This window comes from Branchiostoma lanceolatum, chromosome 2 (assembly GCF_035083965.1).
Source record: "Branchiostoma lanceolatum isolate klBraLanc5 chromosome 2, klBraLanc5.hap2, whole genome shotgun sequence".
Lineage (NCBI taxonomy): Eukaryota > Metazoa > Chordata > Leptocardii > Amphioxiformes > Branchiostomatidae > Branchiostoma > Branchiostoma lanceolatum.
The window spans coordinates 25,646,459-25,674,297 of NC_089723.1; the positions used below are offsets into that span (position 1 = coordinate 25,646,459).

The 27,839-nt window shown below is 43.0% G+C and overlaps 2 protein-coding genes across 2 annotated transcripts in view; one reads left to right on the forward strand and one right to left on the reverse strand.

Annotated features, from left to right (window-relative positions):
* Positions 1-24,554, reverse strand: part of LOC136428200 (small ribosomal subunit protein uS11m-like) — a 42,911-nt gene extending 18,357 nt beyond the window's left edge. The window contains exon 1 of the mRNA XM_066417540.1: positions 24,453-24,554. The gene's annotated coding sequence lies outside the window, so the exon portion shown is untranslated. The remainder of the gene's footprint in view (positions 1-24,452) is intronic.
* A 197-nt stretch (positions 24,555-24,751) lies between these two features.
* Positions 24,752-26,847, forward strand: LOC136428199 (forkhead box protein B1-like). Its single transcript, XM_066417539.1, has one exon. The coding sequence runs from the start codon at positions 25,047-25,049 to the stop codon at positions 26,031-26,033; it is 987 nt and encodes a 328-aa protein (XP_066273636.1). The 5' UTR covers positions 24,752-25,046; the 3' UTR covers positions 26,034-26,847.
* Positions 26,848-27,839: the final 992 nt, after the last annotated feature.

The following is a 27,839-nucleotide window of genomic DNA, read 5'->3' on the forward strand; positions in this document are numbered from 1 at the left end:
TAAATGTTACGCCATAGACCGCAACTAAATGCACAGCTATTGTGCAATATGCGATAATGTGATTTTATCATATAAGCACTCTATCTCAATTATAGTATCACAATTGGCAGAAGTACTGTTGACGTTATCTATTACTATGGCACTAAATGACACCTCTCCGTCATGGCGATTCCGCATCTTCACCTGTACCTACGTATGCGTGAGGAGAGTCATTATCTCCATCTACATGTATATCCATTGACCACCCTGACTAAAGACAGCAAATATCTTCTCACGGAAAATGTTGTGAGGAGTGATGAACTCGACATTTCAATTGAAAGATAACTGGTTGAGATAACCATCGTAAAGCAGTGTCAATTACTCTGCTCATAATGAACAAGTGGTCGGAAGTAATCCAGAGCTGAGCACCTTCTCTGGCCTTCCCGTATGCACGGCTAGCTGTCATGTGTGTCCCATATATAACGTTACCGACGGCATGTTGTAAAGCTTTGAATGAAAATGTTATGAAATGGTGTAGACTTAATACATTTATGAAATTCATGTAGTATGACTACAGACTTGTGCAAAGCCGTGTGGAGTTTTTCAGCTGCTACAAAACTGGTAAAAAAGTGCCCATTACTTTCGGTATTAATTTTGAATGCAGTGTATGGCAGACGTAGACATCATGTGGTTGCGTAAATCATTGTCGTTGGTGTCAAAGGACAACAAGTGCCTCTGCCGTAGACACTAGCCTCCTTCGTTATGATTGTCAACATTGGCCCTCTAGAGGGCGCAGACCCGATATTTCCCTCATAAGAATCTGGGCCATATGTTGAAAATCGCGAATCAGTGGACCCCCCCCCAGTAAACGGCGGCTAACAGTACACACGGGTTGATCCTGTGCGTAATTGTTTGTGGTAGCTGCAACAGAAACAGACTCTCACAGGTGGTTAATCCAGGGCGCTTAGTTTAGGCTTAGTTTGGTTTATTTTGGTTTACACATTGTTAAGGGGACAAAAAGTTCCCCCGATCACTGCGTGAAAAGTAGCATCACACCGGGCTTATGTTCTGAGTACAAGCGGGTAAACTAAGCTGACCTGTGGTTCAAACCTAGTAGGAAGATTGTCATATAAACGTCCTCTATCAGTTCCGAAGTAAACAGCTGCACACACTGGACCTCTACCCTTCTGTGTATAGTGTGCATGTATACAACAGTCTGCATTAGAAGTCTGTAGTACCTCTATGACTTGTCCAGTGAATGTCGCAAGTGACAACGTCAATTATTACTTTCAAATCTGTATAGCCTGTTATCCTGATTACCCCATGAACGATTTGATACAACCGCAAATGTCTATAAATTTTACCACTGGAGTGGAATCCATCTCTTGATAATGGGTGTACATGTTGACTTTCTGACCACGATTTGTTTGCATGTGCATGAACATACATCCAGAGCAACAGCTTAGTCTGATCCCGGCGGTGCCCCGCATTTCCTCCGGGAGGCGACTACACTGCGGGGACTCCTTGATTGGCCGCCGTTCTCACCTCTTTTAATCATATTCAACCCCGGCAAAACCTGGCAATTCTCGCATCTAATCCCAAGTAGTCTATGTGGAACCACGTATCAAATTACCCTCATCTCTAGGGCCGCTCAGGCGGGGATTACGCGGTTAAGATTGTATCAAGCAGAGAGTGTATCACATAATTGGAAGAAGCAAACAGACAAGTCCCTCGAGACACAAAGTTAGTCCGATGTGTTGGTTTGGGAAGTGGAAATGTTTCTTGTCTGCTTGACATTAGTGTTGCAAAAGACCCTTTGTGTACCAAGCATTCCTATCCCAAAATTATAGGTTAGGATGAAGAGGCAATCATACAAGTCCTCAAGGCACTTACTTCTTCGCACCTCAGGCTTCTTCAACGCAGGCCACCTCCGTTTTATTGTTTGTTTTGAATTACGATATAGAATTACCTCCTGTTTACTTTGCCTTATGGTGTTGTGTTACTGTTTAACCTGGAGGAATGCACCTGTGCCTTCCTGACCGCCAAGGTATGCCGACAACACCTGGTCTTGTTATGATCGACTGTCGTGAGAAGAAAAACAGTGTCTCAAAGTCTTTCTTATAGTCAACAATGTAACTCCTGGCCTGGAAGTTATTCGACTTTTGTTTCCTTCATGCCTATTTTGGTGGGCCTGGCCTAATGTAAATTGAATTTCCAAAAGATCGTCCCAGTTTGTTTGGGAATCATCATCATGTGCAGACCAACGCCCAGTCCCAGGAATAGAACGCAAAGTAGTTATGGCATGTCTAGGATTGAGACGTGTTTTTATAAGACATCGTACAAGTCACTCTGATTTTGCGGTGATTCTGCCTCAATACCAACAGCAGAAGATTTCAAAAACACTTTGAAATTCAGTTTGAATCTATCTCGACGTGATGATTTTTTTCCAAGCCTGTTGCAGCTTCTTTCCTCCGCAGATGACAGCGGCAGCCACCTGTGTGACTCCACTGCGTTCGTGCCAATGATCTGAATAACTATCATCCCATAAAGCTCTGTTAATGCTCCCGGCACAATCCTCCTCCCCAACTCCCCAGACGTGCTGCAATTTCCATGACACTGTCCTAATCACGACCAGTGGTAATCAACTGTCACCGTGTCCTCCACAAACTGGTGCATCCGTATTCTCTCGCCATCAGGTGGGGCGCTGAGCGACGGGCTGACAATGATAGATCATCTTCGTGGTCAAATATTTGCACTTGCTCAGCACCCTTTCTGTTGCTCGCTAATCAAGAAGGGATTCGAGGTCTTACTCTTCACATCCATCATCATTGTGAGATGATGTTCCAGACAGCTTGTGGACACGGTCGTGTTTGATAGTGAGATAATCTGCTCACTACAGTCCCGCAGTGGCAGGGCCCGATATAAGGCCAATAGGATGACTGCAGGGATCTTAGACATCATCTTCCCTCAAAGGAGATAGTACCACACTTTCCCTCAAAGTGACTTGAATGTTTGGCTGTCGCGAGAAATTTAAAAGCGAACCGATATTTGAAGAAGAAAAACAGGTAGTAACATCTTATCGATTAGCCACGTCCTAATTGTTGTATATAAGTGTGGCCTTGTCTTATTACAGTAGTCTGATGAACAGCTGCAGACTCTCACCTACCTGCACAGACTCGGACCTGTGGGAAGCGAACGAAGTTGCACTGAACTGGATTGAGATACATTGCGACACGATGATGATGATGATGATGATGATGATTACAGTAGTACAATGCGATGTAGGTCAAGGCTAACATAGCCTAACCTTAAAGTAGAACACCATAATAACATAACGTTCAACACCGTTACTACCTTGAAAACCCTGTTCAGAACCATCTCCGTTCATTGTATTTTAACGTTTTCACTCATAAGGTCTATCTACGGCAAGTTTAGGCTGTGACGACAGGCGGTGTTGAAGGTCGCTAGCTATATAGACTGTAGAATGAAAGACACAATAAAAGACACAATAAAAACGGATAGTATCTAACGAAGATACTGGTATTAGTAAAACAGATTGTACAGCGGTAGAAGATATACATTAATAGTGACTGTGGTGACATTTTCTTCGGAACTTGCATGAAATAAAATCGACAATGTATGACTGCTCTATGGTCCTGTGGTTTCGAACCTCAAGTTAGATTTCCAATGAGGTTTTCTGTCGTGATACTTTTTACAACTAATTCAAGGTTGTATATGTATGCTATTTTATGATAAATAACCATATCGATAGCAACAATACTACAGAATTTTTTTTTACTTTATTGATTTATTTTACCCATATACGTGAAAAGAACTGAAAAGTTTGTTGAAGGTCACCTCCAACCCGGCAACCGGAGTCACATTTATAACCTTCTTTCAATTGTCACTGTCTCTGCCAGATCAAATCTGACAACAACGGCAGAGGTTACGACACAATTACATGTTCCACATCCATGTCGTCCCCACAGGTCGTATTATCAGCAACCATTCTGCACTCTCCTGCATAAACTGTCTCCTTGATCCATAGAAGCGGTTGGCCGTCGCACCGTGCCGCCGCATACACAGTATTTCTCCAGAGACAAGGGCTTTATTAATAGTCCCGTCCAATCACTCTTCCCCAGCAATGACACACGACTGTGTGAAATTGATTTGGGAGCATCATTCCTCCGGGACCGACATTTTCATTTCCCGGAGAACCCTCTGCTCCCGCCCGAGCACCGCCCGTGTTTGATCTGCAGGTCCCGTGGATGCCGCCGTGACCCAGATCAGCACTCCTAGGCAGGGGTTACCGCAGGGTTTAATACAATGCTTATTGTCAGCTGCCGCTCCACGCTTCTTGGCAGCCGAAGATAAAATGTTTGGCTTGCCTATTTACATAGGGGTGAATCGGTGGTATGATGCCTTTTTCGGTTGCCATTAATCTTGTGTCTCCTTAGTGTCATATCAGGCGGGATAGAAAAAAGATGACCCGCTCGTATGTATGGATTATGTAGACCGGGGTATTAAGTACACGTTACCGAGCGTTCCGCGCCGCTGCGTAGTTAAGGCATTTGCGCAGCGCGTCAGGCAATTTTCAATTTCGCGGATATAGTGCTTTCTGTTTTATCAGCACAAGCTCTTATACTTTACGATGTACATCACACACAAACCTCCGCATGCAAGTTTAGTCGGCAATTTTTCATAAACTGTGCAACTAAAGTCACGGCAGATAAAATACAAAGTTTTCTTTGGAACAAACCAATTTTTATATATTTTAGAATGCTTTTCTAAATGTGCACTTTTGTTGAAAGTTTGATGTAATGTATATTCATCCAAAGAATAGTGTTCCCCAACAGTAAGTGGTCCGAGGCCTTGGGCACTAATGCGGTTGGATTCCTTCCTTTTAAAGTGTAAGGAACCCTACACATCGCCGTTCAGCACTATAATTACCAACAGTAGAGTGTCTGAATGGAAGTACTGCAAATATTTGAACACTCGACATCTGTGTCCCCTCCTCGATGGCCCATTATGCAGGGGAAAGTCTTAAACGAGCCCCACCATTACGACAAATACACCACGCCGTTTGTCAGCGGCAATTGTTCGGTGAAATGGCTCGTGAAGCGTGGTTATCTCAGGGAACCCGCTTCCCCATGCTTGGTGATAACGCCTGTAATACTGGATAATTTTCTCCAACTTTCCCCGCACTTCTCTCCACACGTTGATGACTATTTGATCTCCAGGGACGGGGTTAATCTCACCACACGTAATGTTATGCATAGAGATGGATGACATCGTACCTCCCGAGACCTTCGTCGCCTCTAACTTAAGAGACACTTTTGTTTGTGTTTTCACTCGAGAACCGTCATGTTTGTATTCACATTGTTCTTCTACTAAGCAGGTTATAATCCTTTTGGCGAGTCTGATGAGTTTGCAAGTAGATGGATCCATTTAAAGAATGGGTACCAATGGCGCATGAAGAATGAATGTGTAAACACACTGACAATACAATACAACACAGGCAACGATAATATTCTCCCGACTTTTTTTCATGATGGAGCTTGTTTCTTCAACACATATCGTTGCAGATATGATTCTTATTATACCAAGATAAAATCTGGAAAAAAAAGAAAGATTTCGCTGCAATGTTCTTCTAAGACTCATATTTGCCATCGTCCACGATTTAAACTCTTTTGAAATTCTTTGTCAGGTTGCTATTCATTAAAAGAGCGGATTCGTATAGGAAGAAAAATTAAGAGAAAGTGACTAGAGGCTACATTTACTATCATGTGATGTTAATTGGTGATGTTCACTGGCTTCGTGAGAATGAAGACGTAGTATTGTGTCGACGGTTGATCATAGTGATCCGTTGTTTGGAATGGAGAGCACGCACTTCTGTTACACTGTCACCATGCTGTGGCTGTGTTCTATATACCTACTGTCGCAACATATCGCCCTAAACCTTCGACATTTATTGTATAATTGGGGATGTTTACCAAATTGCACTCAACATGGTTAAAGTAATCGGCATTTGTGAAGCGAACTGTTTCTAGAGACCACCCCAGAGTTGAACTTTCAAGCCTTCCCCATGAGCTGGGACGTCTTGCTGCTTTTCTAAGTACACGTTACCTACCTGCTGAGCCTAGCTAAACGAAAGGAGTACTTATATGGCATTATTTGCGGGCTGTTTCGTCCCCCTTATTGAAAGGTGCTCGCTCTTATCCCCGCTGTGCTCTTTTAAACGGGCACATCAAAACGAGAAACGCTGCCGACAGTCCCACTGCGCATCCCATTGTGATCTCTGGTTACTGGTATGTTTTGTCGTGTTGTTAAACAAGCGTTAAAGTTGCTTTCTTGGTTACTCTCCTCTTTGTAAACAGAGGAACTGTCGTGTACATAACTTTACTTAACATATACAAAGGTGCATGTTTACTTTAAACATCCTCCTTGAGGCCGGTCTTGTTGCTTGCAAATATACAAGACCATTGTTTTTGCCCTGGAGCAAGGCTAGGCATTTGTGTCAATGTGTCCCTCTTTAAAAGTCATCATTGGAGAAATATATAAGCTCTAACGTTTTGGCCCTACGTATGTATTTCTCCACAGGCCATTTCTGCTCACATACTCCAATGAGGTTCTCCTTGCATAATCCAGACTTTGGGCAAAGTTGGGAACTGATATGTGGCCAGTCCGTATATTGAGTCAATGTTTCCGCATTACTATCCATGGAAACCCATATTGTGGGCCAGCGATTTTCCCCAAGGTGGTTGTCAACTTCGCCACTGAGGCGTACCTTGTCCCTAATCTCATTATGTACTCGCTCAAATAAAATATTGGCATTTCCATTCTTCAAACTGTATGGATGCACACAGCACGAGACAAAATGCCTGAAAGCATCCTTAGGAAAGCACAGCATTACGCACAATTGAGTCCTGTAAGTAGGTGCCTTGTTTGATTCCTGCAGTTTGCTTTACGGGGTAAAAACATGTAATTTTCGTAGTAGCTGAAGGGGAAAGCAGTCATCAGTTCCATATCCAACTGGGCAAGGTCTTTTGGGTTCAGCCCCAGTCTTGGGAAGAAGTTTCAGCCCCCCTCGGGGAAGGTCTGTGTGTGGGAACTCTTCCCAACTCTCTTTGTGTGCAGTTTTAGAGTATTCTGGTTGTTGGTGAGAAGGTATACAAAGATTGTATTCTCCATCTAGAGGTTCCGGATGGGGAGTGGGAGGCTAGGGGTGGTCGCAATGTTTGTTTGTTTTTCGTTTGCCTCCCTCCAGAAGAAACTTGAACAAATCGTTGTCACTGCACGTCTGCATGGGGAATATACAGATTGAGCTCGAGGCTAGCCAAACTGTTTTAAAAACCTCGGTCACACGTGACGCATCAATGGGTTTCTAAGGTTTGTCTCCAACTCCAGGACCCCTGTCTGTCTAAACCAGGAGCTAACTACGGTAGACAATCTGACAGAGATAACTGTGATCAAATGTACTGATCAGCTATGCAATGCCATCATGATAAGATGTATGACATACGAAAAGGGCTTGGCATTTTGTGTGACACATGTGCCTGAAACGCACACCTCGTCGCCCTTACCTTGACTTTAATGACTTGCCCCATTCCAATGGTTATGTAAGGATGGCACTAAAGAAATCTAACCTCTTGATTCACGAGAGTTTTTTTTCTTTACAATATTCAATGTGTCTGATATATTTACCGATGTTTCGCACATTTTTGTGTCATAATCAAATTGGGCTCTACCGACGCCGCAATATGGATCTAACTTCCTATTTTGTCGAAATGGTATGTAACGTTAGCTGGTCAAGCGATTGCTACGCAATATTTGCGCACCTTAATTGTGTTGACAACGTTGTAACCTAGATGCTTGTAACTTTATATCAGTATAGCTCAGTAAATGGGCAAATAGTGAATACCATTTCCCCTTAGGTGACTGCAAGGAGCTTTAATATAGATCTATATAACCTCCTTGGTGACTGATATACTCTATGGTGTGCGCAAATCGAATTTTATGTGCTGAAAATGTAAAGGACATTATGATGCAAAATATATGCGTGGGTGCATTAAAGATGTGTTTCTCTTTTAGCATTGTTTTCATGGCACGGGTATAATATGGTACATATCGTACAAAGTTTGTGCGTACCTTAGAACTACAACGCTAGTATCCTCATATTCTTAATGTTTTTGGGAGGCCCACGAAAAACCATATAGGATTCTAGCTTTCCCTGCATTTGTTTTATTGCTATTGTCTTAAGAGTTGATGTCTGTATACATGCGAATAAACAATAAACAAACAAGTACCACGCCATGTGCGCACACCACCACCTGCACACAGCGTCCACCTCGTCACACATCTGACCTTCCCTCAAGATAACAGCTACCTTGGCGCCTCCGGCAGTCTTACCACCCTTGTGGCAGCATCGCAGACCGTTCCAAAACCACCCAAAAGACAAAGAGGCTCGGCCATAGCGTAGTCGACTCATTAAGTGCTCCATTACTCTCGGACAGATTGTCATATTGTTCCTCAATCCTGTGTGGAGAGCGTCACACAAACAATGGTGGCATTGTTGTTCCGTACGTGTCATCACAGCACCTGTGTGGGGGAACTCATTACGCACAACGCACGCTCGTAAAAATTCGCCCCGAGAAGATATAAACCTTTTTAATTGACTACAAAGAAAACTCTTGAATAGCTTCATTTTAACAGAAGTTTGCACAAGAAAAAAGGACTGGACTGAGATTACCATAAAGATAAATGTACTGTAAAGCTCGTGGTTCGCACTGCCATTTTGTATGAAATCTGTGGTCAAAACAAAGTCTTTTTGTTTTGCACCAGTGCTAGTAATATCGGAATAATCCATCCCAAAATATTCGATAAGGCTCTAACCTCATTTTCAAAAACGTCATTACATATCCACATCTAACTTGACGATCTAAGTGTCTTCCATGTTAATTTTTATAAAACAAAATATAATGCATCCAACTGTGTTGAAACGGCCTGATGTAAACTGATCCGTTTGCATTTAGATGTTCAATCGTCACATTTTCTACGTCTCTGCGTCGTTTGAAAAACCCTATCAGAAATATTGACACATCCATTTAATTGTCTCCATCGTCCGGTATTGAAGAGATAACAGTTCTCTTCAGACAGCGAATATTAATCCGCGATGTTCCAATAACGCCCATTGTTCGTCTTTGTATCGACACGCTGTCTTCTTCAGGAGGACTAATTATCAGATCTTCTGGGATCACTGCTGGTTATTTGACACCACAGCCGATCAAACAAAGCTCATTGTTACACCTCCCACTTTATTATAGAGTTCAATTCCTTTATAAGCTGTGTTGAAATTTTATTCTTTTGATTTTGGTTGTTACTCAACTGCAAGCAAAACTCATTGTTACACATCCTACTCAATGTGATATATTTTGCATAGGTGTTGTATTATAGAGTTCAATACCTCTAAGTTGTGTGTTCAAGTCTTACTTTTCAGGTTTTGGCTTTATTTTCTTATTTCTGAGGTTGTTACTCAACTCTGATGCTCAAACAAAGCTCATTGTTATACCTCCTAGTCCATGTGATATCTTTTTCATGAGTTTTGTATTATAAAGTCCAATATCTTTACGTTGTGGGTTGATGTTTTATTTAGGTTTTGATTGTTCTTTTCTTATTTCTGATGTTGTTACTCAAATCTTTGTTGTTGTAACATACATCGACGCCACATAACACCAGCGTTGACCTTTATAAACAATAGATCTAAATTATGACCAAAGAATTATCAGAAACTTTCAACAATCCCCTTGTGATGTGTGGCGTTTCTGTACATCTCTATCATAGCACGTATTATCTCGTGGCATGTTACAAAGTAAGTAAGGACAAAGATAATCCCACGATGTATTAACGGCGTTCGTTAATTCCTAGTTGAGTTCAAAAGCCTGTATTGTGAGCACGGCGCAGGGGGATAAGCTCATCGTAAATTTCCTCCATCCCTCATATTAGATAGACATATTTCTCCGGAGAAAAATCTAGATAAACGCTCTTGTTGAGATACGTCTTTATGTGAGGGAATTATCCTCAAGTTTTGCGGCACTCAAAAGTGCACGCATGACCGCAGCTAGCGTCATGGTGACTCGGGCCTCCCTTATTAGATGTGTTGATATTTAAGCCTTCTCAAATGTTAATAATATCCAGTACATTTATCAGGAGCTTAGCTCCAGTGACTAAGCATCGCAGAAATGCCAGGCTTAAGAGGGGCCCCGCGTGTAGATTTTGTGATAGCTAAACGGCGAGATAACATCGCGTCCTCTCTCATTTGTCACATTACATTTCACGCCTTTGCTAAGGATTATTGTTCAGTCTTACGGGCAATTAAGTGAATGTGCCTCTTCCACCTGGCGTCCGCAGGTAAAGGCGCGTTACTTGCGACTGACCTATGTTTCACCATAGCCTATTATAGTATACCCGCTTTCGGCTAGAGGCTGAGACCGTGGAGCGACCAAAGATTTGACAGATCGCTCCACGAATTTTATAGATAAAGTAATTAAAGAACGCAGTTTTCTTACGTTTTTGTGTGTTTTGCTGTGTTTTAAATCATGCTTTTACATCTAGCATCATATTCCAATTATGTCATCAAGCGCCAGACATTCGGTCGCTCTACCATCATCCAGTGATCGTTGTAAAGTGGAAAGCGGACCTTGGCGCAGTTTGTCGGTTTTTTGTTTGCAAATTACCTGTTGTTAGACCTACGATACCCTTTTAGTGTATAGCCTTTGTTACATTCCCCTCAGCCAGTCCCACTGATATAAAAGCCGGCACTTCTTTCACTTGACAAGTACCTGTAACGCGAAGAGCCTTTAGCATTACTTCCACAACATTGAGGTGAGAACAAATATGCCGTTTTGCTGTTCTTGACATTTAAAGGAGAATTTGGCCCCTCCTCTTTGCAATAAAAGCCTCTAGACGAATGTCTTGTGGCAAAGTAAGATTTGCTGACACTATTATAACCTTAACCTTATAACAGACTTGCTTTGCGTACCAACCATCAAAGGCCTATGTGGAATACATGCATTCGTTCTTTATACTTTGGTCAGTCTAAAGTCGAGAAATATATGCCATGTAGAACCTTCAGGCACCCTTAACCTGCCTGATCAAAGTACTTTCTATATACCCTTACTGTGTACAAATAGGTAAATATGTCAAAGAATGTTTAGATCTTAGAACTAGTAGTGTAAGTGGTAGGTTAAACTCGACATGTTGAATTATTCATATACTTGTACGTAGGTTTATCATTTTGTATACCATTGTTTGTTTGCATGTATAGTTGTAGAAGACCTTACGAAAGTCACTGTACATCTGTTTTGTCAATAAAGATTGTTGTATATTACAAATAAAAGTGTTGACTGATGTATCTAGCCTCCGATGCAGACTCAACCCGGCTGTTTTCTTTTTCAAGTTATTGTTTTTATACTATTATATTTTTTTTTTCTTGTTGCTGGCCGTCTATCCCGGCCAGCAATAAGAAAAAAAATATAATAGTATAAAAACAATAACTTGAAAAAGAAAACAGCCGGGTTGAGTCTGCATCGGAGGCTAGATGTATCATCATGTGCCACACTCTTATATTAAGAACAGATGAGTCCAAAACTGCAAAAGACGATTCACATAATGTTTCCTTACACATTGTAAGATATCTCTCTTGACCGCTAACATAACTCTTTAAAAGATGTTGTCCACTGTGATTTGTATTACATTTAACCCTTTGTGAGCCTTAGCCAGAGTAGTTTATCCCGCACACATTTATTCCATGCTGTAATATTCCGGCTTCATTGGAATGTGCTATTGGTTTGGGGCGAAGAAACGAACCGACAATTCACCATTTGATTAACAACTCTCAACCCGTACTCTTGAGCAGTGACGTTTTAATCTGTCAATTTGTACGCACACAGGAGTGGTTTTACGGGAAAGTAGCAGACATGTATTTTTTCTGGAACTCGCTGGCTTGTGTCAAATCCTTCATGTCCACAGGAGGTCACCACATGGTTGGATATGTTGAAAGTCCACTTGATGCAAAGTCTAACGCTGTAAAAACCATTCCAATTTCACGCAATCTCCCTTGTTATCGTTCGTGGTCGAGCGGTAACCACTGACACGCTGCCCGGCAGCCGTGTACAGACCAATTGCCCCATCTTGTTCCTAATTGGAATGTCAATACGTTCATTTCTCACGATAAATGAGGTTTCGAAAACTTTTATCCACTGCTTAATGGCCAATACAGATAATAATGGAAGAGACATCACAAATCGTTAACGCCACATAAATCTGAATCGCGGCTTGGCAGCTACAGTAGCCGCCTTGGGTATTGAATCGATGGCAAATTAAATTTTCGCGCTGCTAGAAATACCCTAATTTCGGTCGTCTTTGTTCCAGAACGAGGAAAAGATGGCTGCCATTACGGACCTTAGTTCGCCTCCACGCCGCGAAAAACATCATAGAAATGAGCAGTATTCTCTAAGGTAAACCTCCAATCTTGCGGGCTGGTTATTTTGCGGCGTGGCTACTGTTGTACTTCAATTTCCCATCTACGACTTGATTTGCAAATAAATTGTCTTCATCCCGGCTCTTGGTCTTTGCCAGAGCTGAGTCGAAAACCTCTCCGTCATCTACCCTCCGTAAATAAACAAGATAAATCTCGTGACCCAAAAGTCACACAGACATACGTCTTCAAGTGTGGGTGATTGCAAATACTCATCCAAAAACAGTGGCAATAACTTGTCAAAATGTTCGATCTTCGCTGAGGAGGGCATAACTCTCCATCGCATTTGAAATATTGCATGTCGTTCCTAAGTGGGCTTTACACGGCAATAACTCCGTAAATGTGATCCGTAAAGTTTGCCAATTGCGGCATCAAGTCCATCAACCAATATCGACCGCCGCAAAAGCCCATTGTCAAAAGTCAATTTCAACTTTACTTTTTGTTGGAAATTGGTTTTCTCCATCAATGGCCGCAGTAATTTCATCCCTGTGGTTTGAGGCAGCGGACGTAATCCCCCCGCCTTGTTCCGGAATATTCCGGGTTCAAATTAACTAATTTTAAGTCAAATGTGGAAAATTCCCCTGACTGTCATTATTGTACGCACCAGCAGCGCTATACATGTGTAATCGAAACAATATCATTTCTATTTATTAGTGCCCCAGCCGTAGTTAAAGCGGAGGCGTCTCCCATAGGGACGCACGGGGCATGCTGGTGCGCTAACAACTCAGTTTCTCAGCTTCTGGAATGCCTCTATATGGCTGTTATTCATATTTATTACTCTTCGTTAAGTATATTGCGTGAAATAATTTCAAATCTAGGAAACATCAAGACTGTCAACGCTCCAGCCCTTCAACCATTAGCGCGTTGTATCTATAAATAAAGCAGCGGTTCGTCACGGTTTTATTGAATTAGCTGATAGAGGTACGCCGGTGAGTACACGGTCAAACAATGGTTCGCAGAAGTTTTGAAGATTTAAGTGTAAAACTTGTCATACTTTACACGATTCTGTTATGGAAGTACTGTTTCTTTTAATTTTACACCGTCAGTCCTCGGTTAGTTTAGACACCTGCGCCACACCTGCTCTTGGTCTTGAAAGATAAGATCTGGGAAGAGTTCCTGCATGTGTGCGATGGTAACAGTGGCGCGAGGGATGTCACACAGCGTAAATGAGACGAATTGGCGTTCCTGGATGTATTCAATTGTTATTTCTACCAGCGGATTGTCAGCTTGAAACACCCATCACCAACACCTGCCCCTGCTGTAACCCTTCCGGCATACCGATTCACCTCTCGACCTCTGGAGCCCACCCTGCAACAGACCCGCTTCTAATGACCCCGTATCAATTCCAAATATTAGCTGTAACACTTCACGTCTTCGTCGCTTCACTGTGACACATTAACGTTAAAAACAAACTCCAAACTTGAAACTTTGCGTGTTCTTAGAAAACCTATTGTTCGTTTTTAACACATCCATTTCCACCAAGAATTTTACAGATCGCTCAACGAATTTCATAGATAAAAGTGAATCTTTTTACGCTTCGTGTGTTTTGTTGCCTTTTCAGTCATACGTTGACATCTTGCATGGTATTCCATTTATAAAATCAAGAGTTACACAAATACAATTTAGGTTGCAGCAAAATCGCCGTCTAGTGGAATGGGGGTCTTAAATATCAAAACAAGGCATGCTCATTGAAAATATTTCTGATTATTGTCCAAAGGCAATGGCCCTGCCGCTTTAAGTTTGGCAACACGCTGATGACGTCTAGCTGTTTATTACTCCAGCGGTATCGTACATGTAATTGGGCATCTACCTTCTCTAAATGGATAATAAACCTACAATTTTGGCTGACGGAAGCAAAGATGTTTATGCCCCGAAGCTCTGGTTCCTACAGGGATGTCCAACGCTTCTTATCTACGAGCCAAATCTAATAAGAATCTCGCTAATGAAAAGGGCGTCATCGGAAAATATCCTCGGGATATGGGTGCGTACTCTCCAAACAGAGGTTAGGATCTGGCTTGTTTTTGACGCAAACCAAACAAAAAGAAAAACCTTACTAAATAGAAAACCCGACAAAACGACGTAAAAGGCGTCAAAAACAAGCCGGAGCCTAACCTCTGCTTGGAGAGTAATTCTTGCGTCCTCTAAAATGGCAGGTACGGTTCACAGTACGTTTGAACGGTTAAAGATGACCTCATGAAAAAAATATATTTTCGTGGTTTTCTTTGCGTTCTTTAAATCTATTTTGCAAATGTTGTATTTTGGTACAAATAGTTGTTCGCTTTCAAAATCACAAATCAGATGATCTCGGTATGAAGTCTGCAGGAGTGTTTGGTTGCCTAGAAACTATGCCCCCCTCCCACTCTCTCTAAAAAAGAGCAAATCTAATAGCATGAATCCCACGCAACCGCAGGAAATCATTGCTGCAATGTGAGCTCAATCATAGCAATGTAATAAACTGTAGATGTAATCAAATTTGTACAGACATCATTTTTTGATCAGTAAATCGGATTTTTCATCCGCCTCGAGGCAGCAATTTTCATGGAAATTGAGACAAATTAAGTTTATTAAACTTTTGGATCGAATAAGGTATGAAAACACAGGAACGTATTAATGGGTAGAGACCACCAAAACGTTTCGGTTTTTCGGTGCTTTTTAGATTTTCAGTCCCTTCCAACAGTGCCTTTTATACTCTTATAAAAGTCATAACATTGGATAGAAAGATCAAGGAAGGAGGAAAATCTCATTGGAAAGATTGACCAGAAGTTTGAAGATGCGAAGTAGTAAGTAATTTAGAGGTGCTCTTGTATTCAAGAACTTGTGCCACTCTTTTATGAAGCGACAACTAACAGGCTCCAAGTTGATTTTCTCTGAGCAGTAGATTCTTCTGGGAACATAACAACAGTTCTAGCGAGAAGGTTGAAGCGGAAGTTGCGTCATTTCTAGTGCCCCCACCCCCTAATGCTGTGTCCAAGCTGTAGTTACGTCTGTACTGAATCATTGTACAATACTTAATCTCCAAGGAGATATTGACAGCGAAGATCGTAACGTATAACCAAGGACATCATATATGATCATATATAATGTCCTTGGTATAAGGTTTTCTGGCCCTCCCAATCTCTGCCAGCCCTCAGACAAGGGCGTGGGCGTGGGGGTGGGGAGGGAGTCTACAATTTTTACCATCTTTCTTATCTTCCCAATGTTTATTTGGAGATTGTGCAATACTGTAGGCAGATAGTCTTCTTTGACTGCTAACGTATGATCGGATAAGTTTGTTTAGAGAATTCTTTTATGAATGGGAACCAAACATGACGATCCATTTCCCCACTATCATGTACTCATCAAGATGTAATCAGCAATGCTAACATGTCAGAATTGCACTTTGCTTGAACCTCAGTCTGCTGACTTTTCTTTCCACTACAGTGCCATTCCCTGAATCAATTATTTCTCATTCAAACTTTTAATGAGTTCAAGCTCCCATGACAGACCAGGATAAGCTGTTTTACCCCTTACTACTAGTCTCTACCAGACTGACTACGACGGCTATAGGGGGAGTATTTGCCACGAGAGTTTGGCCACTAGAGGTTTCCATTTGCAGGCGCGGGGGGGAAATGTTAACCTTCCAGTGGACTGACTCTCCTGGCCAATGATCAAACTTTTTGGCCGAATTGTACGATCCGTACTGCCATAAGGCTACCTTACTAGAAACCACCATTGTCAGAGGGAGAGACCATTGTCATAATTTCGTTTGTAGAGCCATTCACTCAGGTCTAGAAGCCGTATTGCACTACCACTAGCTACTTGAAAAAGCATCATGCTTCACCTAAATTGAGGATGCCTGCTTTACCTTTTTATCTAGATGTTTTTTGTCTTTCTTTGTTGATTTCTTTCCTCCTTGTGCTCTTTCCTTCCAGTTCTATATTACAATCAATCCTGAGCTCTGATCACGGCCATTGGTCTGGTTCTGACTATAACCTCCTTGGTCTGATGCACAAACGGACCGGCTGTGCCAACAACTGACTACTCTCCCCTAAGGTTTCATCCATCCGAGCTGCAGGACAACTCACTATAGCGTGTGTGCACAAATCATAAACCACGTATAAAGTGAGAAGAAAGCTAGACTCCAGGATGAAGTCAGCCCGTTGGCCGACCTCTCGTTTGTAGTGTGGGTGGTCCATATGCTGCCTTCTCCTTACACAAACGCGCTGTGAACTGCGGTACATTTTCATATAAATCGCCGGCAGGGCCTTGAATAAGAGACCCAAACAATGAAGGGAGAAGTTAACAGTGTTTACAAAGGGTCATTCTCTCCAATACAATTCTGTGCACACATATATAGGCTTTGTATCCGTACGTGATGAATATGTTGAATAAATAGCTTAATAACGCGCCGCCGCTCTGAATGCCAATCCGCGGCCTCAATGTTATCAAACCAGGGAAAACGGCAAGGTGTCAAGCAGGCGATAGCGCAACCATAGTCAGCGCGTCACGCCCGATTAGGAGTTCCAATCAACAATTGTCTCGTTGTAATTAACATCACCACAACTTTAAAAGACAATTTTCACATATGAAAGCCCCGCTTGGGCGACGGTAAAATATTCTTTTATTGGGAGTTGACTTGTGTCCCCGGTCGGGCATCCGGCGGGAGCGAGGTTTTATTGTCGGGTTTGTCACAGTCCCTGCCCCCTTCCCGTCCTGGGCTGAAACGATAGCAACTAGGAAGGTCTCTTGTAAATGAAAACTCCAATCTTGATTCCCCGTTGAAAGGTCGTGCCCAATACCCTTCCTATATCTGCTGTCTGATACAGTAAAGTTCAGAGGTTCTGAACTTTCTGCAAACAAGTTTTGAGATAGATTCGCCGTTATTGAAAGTTTGTTCACTTTTGAAGGAGACTCAAAGTCCCAAACCTCTGGATAGTATTGATGAAATTCAAAGTATGGAGATTGGAACAAAATTGGCAATCAACACACGAGAGAGCTTTGTCTTCAACAAAATACCAATATCAATATGGCTTGCCTATAGAAATCGTTTTCGACTGTAGCTCAAATCTCCAACATCCCAAATCCAGGGATGAAGCAGAACTGGATGCGTAAGTGTCTAAATCCTGTACTTAACTAACAAAGGCCCCAGATGATCGTAACAAAAGAGCAACCTGCTTTCTCGCTTGTTCAAAGGTGGCAAATCTCACGAACAATGAACGGTGGAAGAAAACCTCATCTAAAAACGTACAGTCAATGAAGAAGTGGAGGCTATTCCAATATTACCAGATACAATTATTTTCTGCGTGTTGTTTCCACTAGTACTGTAAATGCGGATGTGGATCTGCAATGCGTTTCAATGAGATCCGTGGTATTTGTAACATCCAATGATGTTCTACTTAATATCCAAGTAGATGTGTTGCGGTATTTTCTAATCATGCGTCTTTCTATTGAAAAGAGTTTTTTTTGTCTTCGCTTCCACCAGCAGAATACATTCAAATGGTCTCGCTCAAAAATACAGGTCTAGGACATAAAGTCGAAACCTACGAGAACACATTGGATATCCAGTAGCCTTCAAATCGCCAATACTTCTCAAAATTTCGTTTCCCGTATGAACGATCGTGTTAAAACGTACGTCATATGGAAAGCGGTTTGTGTCGAAGTGTTTCATTGGATATCAATGACGAGTAAATGCTATTCACAACTGACTTGCCCCGTACATTACTCTCATTGATGCACCTTCTGTCGTTTTTCCTAACTTGCCCAACACACACAAAAGTGTTCAGCTTAATTGTGCCCCTCAGCTAAAGAAAACGACATCACCAAGTCATTAAGGAGGACATAAATATGTCTCTGCGTTTTTACACAGCAGATTATCCTGACATGACTGAAAGGACATACAGTATTTCATAAAGAAGGGAAACTTGTATCTCCTTGTTTTCCTGTGCGAAGACGCTGTATGTGTGTGTATTATTGTGCGTAGTGTTTTGTAAGGTGGTGAGCCGGTGTGTGTGTGTGAGTGTCCCGTTGACCAGGTCACACAGGTGTCCATGTGGCAACTATAGACAGCTTACAGGTAGGTTTTAATAAGGCTTACGCTCGAATGAAGCGAGCACAAAAGTATGGCCACTAGCTTTGAAGTGGAGCCTAGTTTTTCTTAGCGCTATCGGTCGGTTGGTCATTCATCTCTGTACACAATGGACATGTTTGCGCCAAATGACTGGCTCAAACTTTGAAACAGTCAAACGTTTCAGACATCATCCGCTGTCTTTCATCAATGACTAAAGGAAGGAACGAGGAACAAGGTTTTATACCAAGACTCGATTGATACGTTTGACTGTTGTTTGATCCAGTTGCTTGAGTAACTGTTATTTGGCGTATATTATTACCTGGGTGTCTAACATTCATCAACGTATCAATGGGTATGTTTGATGGCTGGAGAGCAGGAGGAATGATTGACGTGCGCCTCAGTCGTTCGTAACATCACCCTCGCACTGACGTGTGTCGTCTGGTCAATTGAACGCGTTTATGACGCCCCTCCAATCATAGGATTATTCATATAATAAAAATAAGAAATTGTTTAGGATTCATTGATGTGGATTTCTTTGTTAAAACCAGAGCCTATGTTATCGCTGTCTCTTGCTTATGATCAGTTTCTCACCATGTGTACCAAATTTATCCTCAACAAATCACAAATTGTCGCTTTCTCGTTTTTTTTATCAAGATGTTTAAGTTGAAAATCGTCTTAGCTGGTGTTGCGATGCCATTGGTGTATTGCAACGAACAATAGTATTAGCCACCATCGGATGTCCAAAACAGGTTTTAGTGTATACTTTCGAGTTCCAAATGATGTTTTATGAAAAATTGTATTCATATACCATTTTATATTTCAAAGTAAACGATATGCAATTGAAAAAAAATAAATGATATGTTAATGTAAGGAAGCTGTATGTAGTCATACCGCGAAAAAAATTGTTTCCGACTTGAAGTCTACAATTCAAATATAAATGTTAATTGCAACCGCAGTCGCCACAGAAAAATAAACAAAAAATCTATTCTTAGAGAATCGTGGACTGTGTTTGTTTGAGATGTGTACCATCAGTTGTCATTCTGTAGAAATAATTACTGTTGTATGTCAAGCACCGCTCTTCGATCACGCCAGGTCATAGAAAGGTATTCTATCGTCGTTGACCTGGGGTGGACTCCCCGCGTATGTTCATATTTGATTTCGCCATTTGCTCCTTTGTTCCAGGAGGGGCAAATATTTATAATTCTGGTCCTTGGAGATAAAGGGGGACAATCGGCCCATTCTGTGGATGGATGTGACTGCTTTTCATCGTCGAAGCCGTTTCCACGAATTTCCATCACAAGCACGATTTCGTACGGTTCACCCCGATGTTGTTGTTGGCCGACTCACAGATGTCGATAAATCCAACTCTAGCTGTCCGAAAGGAAAGAAACTATCATTCTTCCTTTTTAGCCAAGAAATCGATTTGCTCAAACCCTTTTTCACATTATGGAAATGGTACGTAAATATTGTATTTTGAAAATTCAGTACAGTGCAGTATATCATGTATCTTTGTACAGATACACTTTTAGAATATGCAAAGTCACAAAAATAAGTTTCTTATTTTTGTAACCTGTTAACTTCAAACTCAAAAGGATGCATGGCATTAGAACCTTTTTTGGAATATGTTAGGCAGTCTTTTACTTGTCCAGAATTGATTTTCCTCTTTTGTGTCTGTTAGGTCATTTTTCTTCAGTGACCGTTTATTTTTATCCTCGCTTGCCTCCCATTACTCGTTTATTGTGACAGTGACAGTGTGTGTCAACCGTTCGGGAAAAGTCCACTGACGCAGGGGAGAAAGTAGAATTGGGAAATAAACTGTCAACCGTTGTAGCTTGAAATGTAAGTTGACATATTTGTGCACATAGTTGTACACAATGCTCGTGGCCGTCCCTCTCGGACCGTCCTCGGCGGGGCGCTGTGGGGTCAGGCCGCGTGTGGGACAACTTAGCAAGTACGCAACATAAGGCGGGACGAGCGGAACCAACCAGATTAACCACAATATATCCCATTGCTCTCCTACATTCTTCAATAAATCCTGTCTATTTACTCTGTCTTTATGCATTGCAGAAAGGAGACGTATGCTTTATATTTGTATTGAAAATATACGTTTTTTTATGTAGCAAAGAGGAGAAAATAGTTGAGAAGATGGGGGAAGTGTGGGTGGTGGGTTGGTGTGCTTGTTTCACACTCTCAGTCGGCCCAAAATCGAGTTGGTCTCGGCACACCGGGTTCCTCGCCGGGGTTCCTCCAAGTTTTTCGATGGTTTGTATGAGGAAGTTTTTTTGTTGGTTGATTAATGACGGTCCAGATGGTGTGAGGCACGGTGAGGTACAGTTCCGCGCAGCTGTGCCCGGAGAGAACGAGCTGGGAAGTCCGACCGCCCCCACCGCGATCCGAAAACGCACGTCCCCGGTAGGTCTACACGCGTGAAACGAGCGACTGTTGGGGTCTTTGCCGCTCGCTGTTTCCCCCACTTCCCCCCCAAAATAGAATCTCTCAAAATAGGAGTCCTGCACGAAATGATCAACGGAAGTTATCTCCTGGTCGGATGTGATATGAAGTTCTTTTAAAGGCCCATTTAGAGTGAATTTGCCATGGGTAATTGTGTGGTGGCTGGGATCGCTACCTGCCGCACGCAGTGGATCACCTTTCGGCCGTCATGCTCACCGGGGTCCCCGCGGTTCACACGGCGTTTGATCTGGTGCAGCTGCGGGTTTCCACGGGCCCGGCTTCATAGGTGGTTCCCAGCGTTTAGCAACTTCAACTCCATCTGAATCTGCGGTCAGCGTTTCCCACACCCATTGTTGTATCACCCGTTTAGTGTGCGGACACGTGGACATACGATAAACCTACTTTAAAACACAGAAAAATGGCCGGGGAAGATCACTTAGACAGGAAACTCTTTCTTTTTAATCGATGACCTGCTAGGATAGCCATGACCACCTGTTACAAGCGCACTGAAGTTTCCCTTATCACGGCTGATACAAACGGGTTCGTAACCCACACATCTTTCAAGGATGATCAACACCATCCAGAAATATCCTTATTTTCGTCGCCCGAGGTTTGACATGTTTTTCCTACATCGCCTGTGGTCAGGTTTTCGGCAGAATAGCAATCAAATTTACGCCGAGGGTTGACACGGAATAGTGGCTTCGGGCTACCGAATCAGCTCCACTGTAAAACATTTAATTCTTGGTCAACAGCTTAAATGAAAGGGACAAGCCTTGGTAACACTATCATCAGCATTCGTATCCGCAAACTGTATTTCTTTTTAGAAATGAAAGAAAACAGATACAACTGGTGAGCAAAAGTCAGGTATCACGCAACGCGCATAATCTTGTTGTACAAATATGCTACATTGTACATAACTTTATTGTACATTCGTACTATACAGAAACATTCTTGAATTAACATTGGTTTTCCCTGATCCATGGTCGAAACACAAATGGAAGTTTCAGGACTTTCTGAATGCCCCAAAATTGAGCTATAATGTATTATTGTAAACAACTCATTCTTTGCCACTGGCGCAAAAATAATCAAAAGTAAAAATACGTGTCGGGGGGTTCACATTGTAAACACATTCGCACACCTTTACATTTGATTAAAACACAGTTTTCTCTAGTAGGTTTTTTATTGATTTGCTTCATGATAAATGTGTAGTTTGTTTGTAACTGCTCAGGTGAGCCAAAGGTGTGCAAGGGTTGAGTAGAAAGCTAGAAAAATACCTGGGCACTACGGTGTGGAAAGTGTGACATGAGTTTGCGTACTTTATACCACTCAAAAGATTACTGTTGCTAACCCAATGCCTGCCTCATAACTGAGCATCTTATATCATAATGGAGTTTATTCCGTCGACATGCAACTGCCCGCGCAGTAGACTGCACTGATGCAGTAATTATAGGTAAGGCCACTTTAAAATCTTTCGACATAATCCAGATCGGCGACTTGACTGCAGGGGACGAGACAAAAATTACTCTCGCATCGCCCAGCGCATTGTCTAAACTCGCCAACGCATTGTCACCTCTACACTTTGCCCTTCCCCGCCACCCAAATCGCCATGATTTGTCATTTTTGTTCCACTACATTGTGTGTGGAGAGAAGTCAGAGAACTGAGCGATTATTCTCGCCAAAGGGGATGTGCTTGATTCGATTTGAGGGACTTACTGAGTTAGTCGGATCCTGGCCGCCCGTAATGAACGTATCATTACATTAATACAACCTAATTTTCAACGATATGAGACTAATAAAACGAAACGAATGTATAAATACCCTGGCGAAATCTGCCCTCCGGCGCAACGCGACAAGCCGCAAGATGTCGTCGAGCGATCGCCCAGACCATACCAAAAACAGGGGCAAATTCACCAACATTGTACAATCATTTTAAGCGATCGCGGCCGCACTGAATACGATGCACGTTCTTGGCAAGCGCTTGTTCATAGTTGAAAATAAAAACATACAATGACAAAATTGCGGAAGATTTAATCTAAAAAAACAATGACACCGCCCTTAATCCGGGATTTCTTTATCGTGATCTGAGGATTTGTACGTGATATGATATGTGCTGGTGGGTATGGCCTGTCCTTTGTCTTTGCTCGCGGTGTTGTGATCGCACTAATTTCGATGGATCATCGTGTTATATTCATTCTCTTGTTCGCGCCCCCTCGTATTCCCATCCGCCTACGAAAATGATTTTGGCCGCCTTTTAATGAGGGTTATGAATGACGATGAATCTAATTTTGAGAGCCATAACTCGCTCTGGGACCTACTGTGCCGTGCCCTGTTGCCGTCGCCAGGGGATACAGCGTTACCTAACGATAATATATCGTTACGAAGGCCCACTCCCACTGGCCCACTCCCATGTAGACTCTTCAAGGGCCTTCATACTGAAGCACAGTCCTCGACTCGAGCATAGTCTCCAATGCAGGAGCCTTTAGACATTTTTCATCAAAGGCGTCTGTAGGCAGAGGTTAGGCTCCAGCTTGTTTTTGGCCCTTTTTAGGCGATCTTGTCGGGCTTACTATTTTGGAGGGTTTTCTTTTGGCCCAACAAAAACGCATAAAAAGACTTCAAAAACAAGCCGGAGCCTAACATCTGATTGGAGGTTATTGGAGAATATGCCTGAGTCTACACTAATTTGCATACAGGCCTATGTCCTATCTAGTACAATTGTCTATATACAATTCCTCAGCACAGCTTTCAGTTGAACCAATTTTTCTTTAAACCGAGTAGACTAGCTCTAGTTATTATACGTAGCCCATAGGATTATCAAAACTTTGAAACCAAATCCCATGGCTTAAAAAAGAGAGAGGGCTGGATTATGACGGCATTCCAAATTCAATACACATCACGATACACCTTTCTTACCTGACGAAAATCACCGCTTTGTGTCTTGTCCTTTTTGTTGGTTGGATAAAAGGGAAGCCACGCACACAATTAAAACCACTATAAGCTGTCAATGTGTTAAATTCCAATTGCATTATCTCCCTACAGCATGTAAACAACACCTTGGACTCTTATTCAGCCTCCTATTATTTCACAATAATCCCCGAAAGAGTACACACTTTAAAAGTTGCCGCACGCCAGAGGCGGTAATTATCACCCCCAATTGAGTACCGAGGAATCACCAATAAAGCCATTCAATAAACACTCCTGGACGGGTACCGATGCATAATAATGAGCTGGATAAATGAATCCACTTTGCACCTAGTATGGCTTCGAGTAAGTAATGGAACACTATACATGCTCCAGGCGTAAAGGAAAAGATACACAGAAATCAAAGAGAGCAGTATGTAAAGGGGTGACTTTGTCTCAGAACTCATCTCACGTGTTCTATTCTATTATATCCTATGCATACTATAAAGCTAGAATTAATGATAGTGACTTGGGACCGACCTTTTCACTGCTCACCCTGAAGGGACGGTTGTGGTCTCGTCTTCGGGTGTTTCCGGTAAGCCTAACCGCTGTCTGATCTCGACAAAGCCCGCAGACATTGATTGTAAAGAATTATCGAACAATACTGGGATATCTGCGTATAGATCTGTTATTTATTTTGGTGGGGGTGTCGACTTGAGAACCGCCAGCCCCCAAACGCGTGTCACCGCCCTCTCTTCTGATTGGCATGTATTAATCAGCTGCTATTGCATTAAAAACACCACGGTAGGGGGGCTTTACATATGTCAACACCGCGGCACGGCTGCCTTCAGTGGAGCACGTTACTACCACTGAGAAGGACAACAGGACCCTGACTCGTCCTCCAGCCAGTCCGACCGAGTCTGTTCCAGCGTGCGCACGGCCCGTCTTGTGTGTTCCCACCACCAACGCGCTGTTGTCATTCTGGTCTCTCGGAGCAGAGGTTACGTCTTGCTGTTTGCCCTTGAGGCGTACTAGTCCGTGTTCCACAACGCCCTGACAGGCTGCCAGATCGTCTAGGTGGGTGGCGGTGTTCTCTTCTCTGCAAACTTCGTCGCTAGTTTTCTCACCCCGAAGATGCCGCGGCCGGGTAAGGACAGCTACGGGAACGAGAAGCCTCCGTACTCGTACATCTCTCTGACAGCTATGGCCATCCAGTCGTCCGGAGAGAAGATGCTGCCGCTGTCGGATATCTACAAGTTCATCATGGACAGATTCCCGTTCTACCGACAGAACACTCAGCGCTGGCAGAACTCTCTACGTCACAACCTCTCCTTCAACGACTGCTTCATCAAGATTCCCCGCAGGCCTGACCAGCCGGGCAAGGGCAGCTTCTGGGCCCTGCACCCGATGTGTGGGGACATGTTCGAGAACGGGAGCTTCCTGCGGCGGAGAAAGCGCTTCAAGTCGATGCTGAGGCAGCAGAAAAGCCATGCGGTGGCGGCGGACGGCATACAAGTCAAGCCCATGTCTCACATGGACGCGCCCCCCTCGGCACTGCTGCACGAACAGGCCAAGATGCGCTTGTCTCAAATGGCTCCCGGCACGCACGCACAGCTCCCGCCGCCGCACTGTGGACTTCTCGGCGTCCCAGCTCAGCCGGTGACGACAAAACACCCGTTCAACATCGAGAACATCATCGCGCCCGAGTGTAAACCCGCGTCCATTCTCCCCCACCCCGGCCTAGCGACCCTGCCCGGACACTGTGGGTACACGGTGTGCGTGACTTCCACAGGCGCATGTACATGGCCCGTGCACGGACTCTGCTCGACGGACTCGATCACTGGGCTACCGAGCATGGTTTTGGGGCCAGTAGCACATGTAAGCCGGGACTTTATTTCTCAGGGAGTCCCGCTCAAGACGTCAGGGAATGCCCCCGCCATACCCATGCCAATCAAGCCGTCGCCTCTCGCCCTTCCCCCGCCCGCCGTCAGCCAAGCTTCGGGACCAGTCGTGCCAGTCGCCGTCAGCCTTGCTCCGGGCAGCCTCACCCCTCCTTCGGGCTCGTCCTCGCCGGCGGTACCGACCACAGTAGCGCCGCCACTCGCGATCGCCACTCGGTGAGACCGGGACAAAGACTCTATATCTATTATTTATCCGTTCTCAGACATTCAGAGATTATAAGTGAAAGTTTAAGTTTCTCTACACGTGGTTTGTCCGAGGAAGGAGACAAGTTGTTGTGAGTCCATCTACATTCTTTGGTATCGACTAAAGTGGGCATTCACTAGATACCGCACATTGTGAACATGTACACTGTAAAATGTAATGATATTGTTGCAGAGTGTAAACTATTTGTCTGCCTGAGAGAGAACAAATATTTGTAAATTATGAATATGCTGTACCTATGTGTGATATGATGAGTGATTGTCGGGTGTCTTTATCCTTATCGGATCAGCGCTCATGCAGATTAAAACCAAACATTGTAATAAAGTAAAACAGTATCGTTTCCACCGGCAGATGGAAGATATCAGCTTACCAAAATAAGGACTCTACGAGATAATTAATACGACTGAAAAACACTACTGCGGTTTTACGAGCTTCTTGTAATTGGTGTCATCCTAGCAGCTGTTTCCGCAAGAAGCGTTTCGTCTTTTTTCTCTGTTTTTGTTGTCTCGTTTGATCAGTAGTCTTACCCGTGGATAGTTGAAAGATTGATTACCCCCACAGCCCACTGACTTCTTATCTTGTTCTAAAAACTACAGTTTAATTGATTGGATTAACCTGCCAGAGATAGAGCTCTATTGTTTTCCCTATCTCCACATCAGTGGTTATTGCCAGTTTACTATACAGTGTGGAACGTGTTGAGTTTGTGAGAAACGTGTTATTTTTTATCTCTCGTATCGTTTTATTTGTTTATTAAAACGTCAGGTGAAACCTATGCCTTGTGTTTGTGCATTTGTTCCGTGTCGTTATCTGGAGTAGTGACAGTGTGTGCTGGTACTGTCTAACACCGGCAAGTTAACAGCAAGGTGACAAAACTCATTAACAAAGTTTTTTAGTGGCTTCCGCAGCGCAAGTGCTTCATCAACTCCATGGGCACAGCTCAACAGCTGTACTGCCATTTTGCGTGCACAATTGTTACCGTTTGGAAAGTGAAAACGCAAAAATGTGAAGACGCTACTTTGCTCTGCTCTAAAATCGAGTGTAAATATGCACCGATCAGGCTAAAATAGTTCCAGCTATTTATGCAGTTAACTGTAGATCCGTGAGTATGTGAATAAGCTTGGGAAATATCATTTAATATGGATATATCTTATGCTTTGAAGAACAAGAACGTCAGTATTTGTCAATTATGTTCGCCATTTGAAACTTCATTGGTTCCAACGTTTCCACGATCACGAAAACGTTTGTCCATCTTAGAGATACCAGGTCAATCAAATGGTTTGTGGCTGTTTTAAGACTATAATTGTGCAGTAATGCTCAATATTATTGCTATTCTTCCCTTCCGAATTGGTCCAGAATATCTTATATTTGATCAACATGGAAATGTTCCTCGTGCCATGTGAAAGTACTTTACCCATGCAACCTGTGTTACAGCAAGGACGTTCAATTCATACCTCCTCGGTTACATGTAAGGTAGTCGAAGAAAATCCAAAGCGGCGTATCTGTCGAGTATGACGTATAAACCTATAAACGAGGAGTTAACATATTAAACTCCTTGGTATAAGTAGTTGCTTCCAACCCGTCTATTTACTGGTTAAATACGTTTTGCATGTCCGACTAGTGTCAGTCAGTGACTCGGTATTTTGTGTCGGCGATGTAATCAAGTACATTTGTATCTGATAAAAAGCTGTTGGTGCTCAAGTGGTGTGAAATTTGAAAGAGCCGAGTGTACTCGGATATCAGCAATTTTGCCATCAGTTTTGTACT

Coding starts and splice junctions, on each gene's coding strand:
- LOC136428199 (XM_066417539.1), top strand. CDS start 25,047: ATGCCGCGGCCGGGTAAGGACAGCTACGGGAACGAGAAGCCTCCGTAC.